The sequence below is a fragment of the Pyrus communis genome, chromosome 9 (assembly GCF_041283825.1).
Source record: "Pyrus communis isolate YQ-2024b chromosome 9, ASM4128382v1, whole genome shotgun sequence".
Taxonomy (NCBI): domain Eukaryota; kingdom Viridiplantae; phylum Streptophyta; class Magnoliopsida; order Rosales; family Rosaceae; genus Pyrus; species Pyrus communis.
The window spans coordinates 23,175,199-23,184,985 of NC_142573.1; the positions used below are offsets into that span (position 1 = coordinate 23,175,199).

The 9,787-nt window shown below is 37.4% G+C and overlaps 1 protein-coding gene and 1 pseudogene across 2 annotated transcripts; both read left to right on the forward strand.

Annotated features, from left to right (window-relative positions):
- Window positions 1-487: 487 nt before the first annotated feature.
- Window positions 488-8,914, forward strand: LOC137741006 (senescence-specific cysteine protease SAG39-like). Of its 2 annotated transcripts, XM_088700329.1 has the most exons (3): window positions 488-513; window positions 7,828-8,225; window positions 8,322-8,914. In XM_088700329.1, exons 2-3 carry the CDS (start codon window positions 7,838-7,840, stop codon window positions 8,912-8,914), a joined length of 981 nt encoding a protein of 326 aa, XP_088556455.1. In that variant the 5' UTR covers window positions 488-513; window positions 7,828-7,837. The 2 variants fall into 2 exon arrangements, with proteins under 2 accessions (XP_088556455.1, XP_068336915.1); XM_068480814.1 differs by lacking the exon at window positions 488-513 and having other exon boundaries at window positions 7,784-8,225.
- LOC137740701 (secreted RxLR effector protein 161 pseudogene) lies at window positions 5,593-6,363 on the forward strand (annotated as a pseudogene).
- Window positions 8,915-9,787: the final 873 nt, after the last annotated feature.

Consider the following 9,787-nt stretch of genomic DNA (forward strand, 5'->3'; position numbering starts at 1 on the left):
AAAAAATGACGTAGAAAGTACCGGGCTTTGCCGTCTGGAAACAGATACTTCGAGCCTTCCAAATTCTTGGGCACTGCTCGTTTCCCATTTCCTATCCAGACTTGATTGAAGCAAAGAAAGTATAGATGGGAGTCGATACGTTCAAAACCATCACCCCAGCAGCCCTAGATAAGAAAAAAAAAAAAATGAAAATGTCCCAAGAGCTTGGCTTGGATAACTCACTAGTTAGGATTCCTTGTTATGCAAGTATTTGTAAACTAATTGTATTACTTCTCTTTCTCTTCAAGGAACGTGTTTCTTGATTTCCCAAGAGCTTTTGGTGTGTGTGTGTGTGTGTATGTATCATGTACATTAGTTGTCGGTTTGAAAACCATTTGAGTGTTTAGTTTTTTAAAGTTTGTCTAGTAAATACTTTTAATTTTTTTTTATAAAACATAAAATAGAAACTAAAAAAAAAAACCAATAAACTGAAATTCAGAATTTCCTGCTTTGTTCGAGTAATATCTTGCTCGTGTTTGTTCCTAGACCATGCATTGTCTTCTCTGACTTTCCCAAGTTTATGTCAATATTATTTATTATGATAACCCAAGTAACATTTACGTGATTGCCAATTCGTTGTTTCATATATGCCCGCACTAAACATATTAAGTTTGATTATCATTTTGTTTGTGAGCGGATCCAATTGGGTTCTCATCAAGTTCATTACATACAATATGTCGATTACCCAGCTAACATTCTCACCAAGGGACTATACAAGTATTACTTGTTCTTATTCGGTCCGAAATTGTCTCTTCCCGGTTGTCGCTGGGGAGAATACCCTCTTAGTTAGGATTCGTTGTTACGCAAGTATTTGTAAACTAATTGCATTCTGTTTCTTTCTCTTCAAGGAACGTGTTTCCTGATGCCCCAGAAGCTTTTGGTGTACATATCATGTACATTAATTGTCGGTTTGATAACCATTTATGTGTTTAATCTTTTAAAGTATGTCCTGTAAATACTTTTAAAAACATAAAATAGAAACAAAAAAAAATCAGTAAACTGAAATTCAGAATTTTTAAAACTTTAAAAAGCGTAGCTTTCGCATTTTGGTTTTTAGTATTTAAAATAATTGCCAAATATGTTTTTAGTTTTCAATTTAAAAAAGAAGTGAAAATAAAAATGGAAACAAATTGGTTATCAAATGAACTCTTAAACGTATAAACTCTAGCCAAACACATACGTGTTATAATATAAAAGAATGAGTGAGACTATCACGCTCAAGCTTTCAAATGCGACTTCAACACCAAAATATAGCTGAGGAATGTGAATTGAAGTATTAGAGGAGTCGGTTGTGGCTGTTGGATACCTAATTGGACTTGACTAACATTATAAGTATATAAATCTATGTTGCCAATATGTTACAAACTGACTAAAGAGTTGTAAGCGTGTAAAACTACTTCCTAAAAGTAAGGATACGTGGATAACATGCAGCAAATGCTTATCCATTGCTTGGTGAAAACTGCCAACAACTGCAGTAACTGATTTCCACGATAGATGGAAATCAGATGAAATATGTGTATATATAATCCAATTCCCTACTTGTGAAGTTTTGTTCTGAGATTATAGGGTTCTATCGCCTTTGGAACATAAGGTCTTAAACAAGTAGAAGAATTGCATTTCAACAAAGAAGGATGACTGCTCCAGGTATCGTATATAAATTGCATGAATGTAATCTGGGATACTTGTTATACAACAAGTTTATATTTATATCAGTTTCCAACATTTGGTATCAGAGCCAAAGAACAAGTCCCAGATTCGTTTTACTGCTTTATTATTATGATAAATGTATGATGATATATTTGAAATGTATTTTATATATCTCTCGAGTAGTGCAGTACTTGATGTACTCCTGATATTCATCAAAGTGAATATTGTTATTGTATTTCGTGGCTATTAAGGGGTCTTAAAAGATTCATAGCATGTTCATATATTTCTCAAAAGGGAAATATATATAAATTGCATGAAGGTTAATAAATTGTATGAATCATTCCCTATAAAAGTTTGCAATTGTCTAGTCCAAAGACTTGATGTATCATTGCGATTGTGGAATATTATGGCCAATATATGCAATATGGAAGGCAGTTTATGATTTTCACTCAAAAGTGCGATGTAAACTTGCAGCAGTAACTGCATAATCTTATTTGTAACTAACATTTCTATGACTGCTCCAGCGAATTCGTCTGCTCTCAGTCTCTCATCTGTCGAACCATTAAGTGGTGGCAATTTCAAGAAATGGAAGCAAGATATAGAGATCTTGCTGGGACTAATGGATCTTGATCTTGCACTTCGTGAGGATGAACCTGCTGCACTGACAGATGCCTCAACTGTAGAAGAAAGGCACAAGCATGAGAAATGGGAGAAGGCTAACAGGATGTCACTAATGGTTATGAAAAGAACCATGAGCGATACTGTTAGAGGTGGTGTTACTGGAAGTGATAAGGCGAGAGATTTTCTTGATGCCATTGGAGCAAAATTCAAGGAATCTAAGAAGGCTGAAATGGGAGAATTGATGACAACACTTACATCTCTGAAGTTTGATGAAGGAAAGGGTGTTAGAGAGCATATTCTGAAGTTGGTGAATACTGCAGCCAAACTGAAGGACTTGGACGTTCCAGTTGATGAGGCTTTTGTGGTCCACATGGCACTAACTTCTCTGCCTTCGTGTTATGATTAGTTGAAGGTTACTTACAGTACTCAGAAAGAGAAATTGTCCATGGATGAACTGATTTCAATTGCTGCTCAAGAAGAATGCAGGCTTAGGCGCAATGTCAATCATGCTGCAGTAAACTTTGTGCATGCTGACAAAGGGAAGAAACCATTTTTTCATTCTGGTAAGGCTCCTAAAAACTGACCTCCAATAATAGTGCTATCATGACTGCATCCTCCTCCAAAGGACCTGAGAATTATAAGGATATAATGGACAACATAAGGTGCTATTTTTGCAAACGAACTGGTCACATGAAAAGGGATTGTGAGAAACTCAAAGATCTGAAAACTAAGAAAGGTATTTTAGTCAAAATCTTTGTGTGTTTTGAATCTAATCTTGTTGAAGTCCCTCCAAATTCTTGGTGGTTTGACACTGGTTGTTCGGTTCATATCACCAATTCGTTGCAGGGTTTCACAAGAAGAGGTACAACAACAAGAAATGAAGTATTTCAAGTCTATGTTGGCAATGGGAATAAAGTGGTTGTGGAAGCAATAGGCGACCTCAAGCTCAAGTTGTCTAGTGGCTTTGTTTTAGATTTAGTTGATGTTTTATATGTACCTTCACTTAGAAGGAATTTACTTTCAGTTTCGAAACTTGTAAAAACTAGCTTTGCTTTCGATGGAGACAATGAAAGTGTCAGGATTTACATGAAGAATAATCCAAGAGTTGTGCTTGGAGTCTGTTTTCTAGTTAATGAATTATGGCAAGTGCTTTGTTCGGTTTGCAATGAAAGTATTTGTTTTAATACTGAATCATTTACATCAACTAAAAGACTTGTTTTGAATGAAAAATCTTCCATGCTTTGGCATAGGAGATTAGGGCACATATCCAAAGCACGAATGGATCGCATGATTAAGGATAAAATTTTGCCTGCTTTGGATTTCTCAAATTTCGAAAACTGCATTGAGTGTTTTAAGGGGAAGATGACTAAAACTACGAAAAAGACTTCAGTTCGAAGTCAAAAACTATTAGAGATTATTCACTCTGATGTTTGTGGACCTTTCCCAACTAAAACAATATGTGGAAACATTTATTTCGTGACTTTTATTGACGATTATTCAAGGTTTTCATACCTATATTTGATCTCAGAAAAATCTTCAGTGTTGAATTGTTTCAAATTATTTAAAACTGAAGTAGAAAAATAGTTGGAGTTGTCCATTAAAATTCTAAGGTCCGATAGGGGAGGTGAATACTATGGCAGGTACACTGAGGCAGGTCAATCTAAGGGGCCTTTGGCTCTATACTTGGAGGAGTGTGGTATTCAAGCACAGTACACTACCCCAGGCACGCCACAACAAAATGGCGTGGCTGAACGGAGAAATAGAACTCTGATTGAAATGGTAAGAAGCATGATGAGTTGTTCAACACTTCCACAGTTTTTATGGGGTGAAGCCGTGAAAATGTCGAACTACATACTGAACCGAGTTCCAAGCAAATCAGTTTGCAAAACTCCTTTTGAATTATGGGCAGGGAGAAAGCCAAGTTTGAATCACATGCATGTTTGGGGTTGTAATGCGGAAGCTAGGATGTATAACCCTACTGAGAAGAAATTGGATTCAAGGACAGTTTCATGTCACTTCGTGGGGTTTCCTAATAAATCAAAAGGTTATAGATTTTATGCGTCAAATCTCCCAAACAGAATTTTTGAAACTAATGCTGCCAAGTTTATTGAAGAAACGGAAGCATCGAGTAATTTTCAGGCAGCAATAGTTTTGGAATTTGAAGAGCAAGGTGATATATGTGAGGGCAAAAGCTACGGGGAGTTTATTGTTTCACAGCCATCTGTGGTGGAATTTCAAGTTGAAGATTTTAATTTGCAAAGTAGTATACCCATTGCAAACGTTGACTCATCCATTACAAATGTTAATGCAACCTCAACTCCATCGCATGCATCAACTAGCCAACCAATGCAAGTATCTGTGAATGAAAGAAGGGTGATGCCGCAAAGAGTTAGGAGGTCAGCAATACCTAATGATTATTTTGTGTACCTTGAAGAAGTGGAACTAAATGAAGGCATATCAGATGATCTTGTTACTTATCAAGAAGCTATGAGTAGTTTGCAATCTGAATTGTGGCAGGAAGCAATGAGTGATGAACTGAAATCCATGCAAACAAACAACGTTTGGACTTTAGTTCATGCACCAGATGATATCAAGGTAGTGGGGTGTAAATGGGTGTTTAAAACTAAAAAGGATTCGACTGGAAGAATTGAAAGGCACAAAGCCAGGCTGGTGGCTAAGGGCTATACACAAACTGAGGGAGTAGACTACTCAGAAACGTTTTCTCCGGTATCGACTAAAGATTCACTTCGGATTGTGTTCACTCTTGTGGCTCATTACAACCTTGAACTGCACCAGATGGATGTAAAGACAGCCTTCTTGAATGGTGATTTGGAGGAAGATATTTATATGGAACAACCTGTTGGTTTCATTAAAGAAGGCGAGGAGAACATGGTTTGTAAGTTGAACAAATCGTTGTACGGTCTAAAACAAGCCTCGAGACAATGGTTCTTGAAATTTGATGAAAAGGTAACTTCTTTTGGGTTTTGTGAGAATAAGATTGATGATTGTATTTATCTCAAGGTCATTGGATCAAGATTCATTTTGCTTGTGCCTTATGTAGATGATATTCTCTTGGCAAGCAATGATCTTAATCTTGTGCTTGAAACTAAGAGATTATTGTCTAAGACCTTTGAGATGAAGGATATGGGAAATGCATCATATGTGCTTGGTATAGAGATCAAAAGAGATAGGGCTTGAGGTTTGTTGGGACTTTCACAAAAGTCGTACATTGAAAAAGTGTTGCACAAATTCAATATGCAAACTTGTGCTAATGGAGAAGTACCAATGGGAAAGGGAGACAGGTTGAATAAGTCTCAATGTTCGAGGAATGAAATTGAGAGACAAAGCATGGTCAATAAGCCTTATGCGTCTCTAGTAGGCAGCTTGATGTATGCACAGGTCTGCACTAGACCTGATTTGGCATTTTCCATTAGTGTGTTGGGAAGATATCAGTCGAACCCCGGTGAACAACATTGGGTTGCAGCCAAGAAAGTGTTAAGATACTTGCAAAGGACAAAATCCTTTATGTTGGTTTACAAGAAAGTAGAGAACTTGGAACTAGTTGGCTACACAGATGCTGACTTTGCAGGTTGTGTGGATGACAGAAGATCCACGAGTGGCTACTTGTTTTTCTTGGCAGGAGCAGCTGTATCATGGAAAAGTGCTCAACAAAAGGCGTTAGCCACATCAACTATGGAGGCCGAGTTCATAGCATGTTTTGAAGCTACCAAGAGAGGTTTGTGGTTAAGAAATTTAATCAGCTGCATGGCTATTGTTGATTCAATTTCGAGACCACTAACCATATACTGCGATAACAAAGCTGCAGTATTTTTCTCTAAGAATAACAAGAAGTCTGAGGCAACAAGGTTGATGGACATCAAATATCTATCAGTGAAAGAACATGTGAGAAAGGGTGAAATCACGATTGAGCATATTGAAACAAATTCAATGATAGCTGACCCTTTGACTAAGGCATTGGCAGTAGGAGTATTCAAGGATCATGTCTCTAAGATGGGAGTGCTTGAATCTCTAGAATCTGCTGAAGTGTGGGAGTGAGAAAAACTTGATGTAAGTCACATGTATATTTCAAATATGGCTTCGAATGTTATTTATGTTGTTCACTATCAAGACCTACTGAATCATATGCGCTTGTTGAGCCTATTGGTTGTCTGAGTTGCTGACTGTATGCATGTATATGTGTATTCTAGTGTCTTGATGATTGGACATGAATAATTCGAGGGATGCAATTCAATGAATGCATCAGGAACGTCCAAAGTTGATCCATGAAATGACTGTTTTGAATGAATGAAGGAATATAAATTCATTGAAAAGTCTAAAGTTTCTTTCTACATATTAGTTTTAAGTATTTGTGGTTTCAGGGTGCTTGTGTTGTCTATAAACACATGATTTTCTGGAGTTCAAATATTTAAATTAATTATAGTAGTTGAAAGGAAGTTAGTATGCGTGAAACTTGATGTGATCACATGAGGTATCAGTGTTGTGAAAGGGCATGACTTTGATTATAATGTTTAGTCTGTGTCCATGTGGGAGAATGTTGGATACCTAATTGGACTTGGCTAACATTATAAGTATATAAATCTATGTTGCCAATATGTTACAAACTGACTAAAGAGTTGTAAGCGTGTAAAACTACTTCCTAAAAGTAAGGATACGTGGATAACATGCAGCAAATGCTTATCCATTGCTTGGTGAAAACTGCCAACAACTGCAGTAACTGATTTCCACGATAGATGGAAATCAGATGAAATCTGTGTATATATAATCCAATTCCCTACTTGTGAAGTTTTGTTCTGAGATTATAGGGTTCTATCACCTTTGGAACATAAGGTCTTAAACAAGTAGAAGAATTGCATTTCAACAAAGAAGGATGACTGCTCCAGGTATCGTATATAAATTGCATGAATGTAATCTGGGATACTTGTTATACAACAAGTTTATATTTATATCAGTTTCCAACAGTGGCACCCCTTATATTTTTTTCCATACAGAATTTGATCAGCAACAATATCCACGAACCAATTGGGGAATAAAATAATCTAAGCTAGGGTTTTCCTTACATCAGAATTTTTGGAACTTCGAAGATTACAAAACAGTAATCAACGCCTTCTTAATTATAAGACATAATTAAGTGTATTAGCATTATCCCTCGTTGTTTAAATAAGAACCCACTACCGCACAAAAAGATAAAGGTTTAGCGTCAAACCCAAATTATAATAAAGATTAACATATTAATCTTAAAGGTCCATATCAACATAAATTCTAGGGCACGTACGTATATTGCAGACCAATTTTTGGGGCACGGCGATAGCTCGAGAGGCCATTATGTAGTACCTGGAGCTGGATGGACAAGTATATAAATTCCCAAGCAATCTAGCATTTCAGTATTATCTGCTCATATCCTTTACTTGGTCAAAACTTAGCTGCTCCATTCCAGTACACTAGCTAGCCAGCTAACATGGAGTTCATTAACCTGCAGCCGTGGAAATGTATGTGCTTGAGCTTGATCCTCATGATGGGAGCCTGGTCATCCGGAGCCACTTCTCGCACTCTACAAGATGCATCGATGTACGGGAGATATGAGCAATGGTTGACTCGTTATGGTCGCGTATATAACAATGTTAATGAGAAGGAGACTCGTTTCAAGATATTCAACGAAAATGTGGCGTTTATAGAATCTTCCAATAAGTATGCAAACAAACCTTACAAATTAAGCGTCAATCAATTTGCAGACCTTACAAATGAAGAGTTCAAAGCCTCAAGAAATGGATTCAAGGGACACGAGTGCTCCACGAAGACAACTTCGTTCAAATACGAAAATGTGACCGCATCATTACCAGCAACAATGGATTGGAGAAAGAAAGGAGCAGTAACCCCCATCAAGGACCAAGGCCAATGCGGTACTAGTTATATAAACTTCTAGCTTATTTATTTATATCAACTGGTTTGATTTGATACTTATCCTAACTAGTTTTAATTCCAATATGAAAATACAGGATGTTGTTGGGCTTTTTCAGCAGTGGCCGCCACAGAAGGAATTACACAGCTTACAACTGGGAAATTAATCTCTTTGTCTGAGCAAGAGCTCGTTGACTGTGACACTGCAGGTGAAGACCAAGGATGTGAGGGCGGGTTGATGGACGATGCCTTCCAGTTCATCCAACAAAATCACGGGATTAGCACAGAAGCTAATTACCCCTACGACGGTGTTGATGGTGCATGTAACTCCAAGAAGGAAGCCAGCCATGCAGCCAAGATAACTGGCTTTGAAGATGTCCCTGCAAACAGTGAAAAGGCCCTTCTTGCCGCAGTAGCTCACCAACCTGTTTCTGTTGCCATTGATGCTAGTGGTTCCGACTTCCAGTTCTATTCAAGCGGTGTCTTTACCGGAACCTGTGGAACGAGCCTTGACCATGGTGTTACCGCTGTTGGTTATGGCGTGAGTGAGGATGGGACTAAGTATTGGCTAGTGAAAAACTCATGGGGTGCAGAATGGGGTGAAGCTGGGTACATAAGAATGCAAAGAGATGTTGCTGCAGCGGAAGGACTTTGTGGCATTGCTATGGCTGCCTCTTACCCCACAGCTTAATTAATTTTACCACCAACAGTTAAATCAATACCTACTATATATATGCGTTATAGGTACTGTGAGATCTAAGAAATTCCTGTGTAAAATACTTGTGAGATCTACGTATTTTGGCTGTAAGAACTAGCCATTTTATTGAACTTTATATCGTAAAAGCGTAGGCTTTCCTATCAAAATGGTAAACAACTTTCCATGCTTTAATAAACTGGTAACAGCCAACTAAATCATTCAGGTAAGATCAGCGTGACGATTTATTCTAATTATTTAAAGAATCCCTGCACAATCGCAATATTAATTCTAGACGGATTTTGTGAAACCGTACACTAGGGCAATTCAAATTCATCTAAATTACAAGGAGGGAGGGAGAGAGTCTAAACTTGGAATGAAGATGAAGACCAATCCACAAGGGAAATCCACTAATTTTTGTGATGTAACAAATTTTGCTCTCCACATTTGTAGAGTCTACTGTAGATCTCTACTCATATCATTTTCATTTGTTCTAGTAATATCGTGCTCGTGCTTGTTCTTAGACCCTGTGTTTTCTTTGATTTTCCGAAGTTTAATTATGTCAATATTATGTATTCTGATAACCTAAGCAGCACTTACGTGACTGCCAATTCGTTGTTTCATATATGCCTGCACTAAACATATTAAGTTTGATTATCATTTTGTTTGTGAGTGGATCCAATTGGGTTCTCATCAAGTTCATCACATACCATCTGTCGATTACCCAGCTAACATTCTCACCAAGGGACTATACAAGTATCACTTGTTCGTATTCGGTCCGAAATTGTCTCTTCCCCGTTGCCGCTGGGGAAAATACCCCCTAGTTAGGATTCATTGTTATGCAAGTATTTGTAAACTAATTGTATTACG

What these genes read in the sequence shown, in the direction of transcription:
- LOC137741006 (XM_068480814.1), top strand. Translation starts at nt 7,784, where the DNA reads ATGGAGTTCATTAACCTGCAGCCGTGGAAATGTATGTGCTTGAGCTTG. An exon ending in CAAGGACCAAGGCCAATGCG is followed by an intron (nt 8,226 to 8,321) that starts GTACTAGTTATA and finishes ATGAAAATACAG; the next exon opens with GATGTTGTTGGGCTTTTTCA.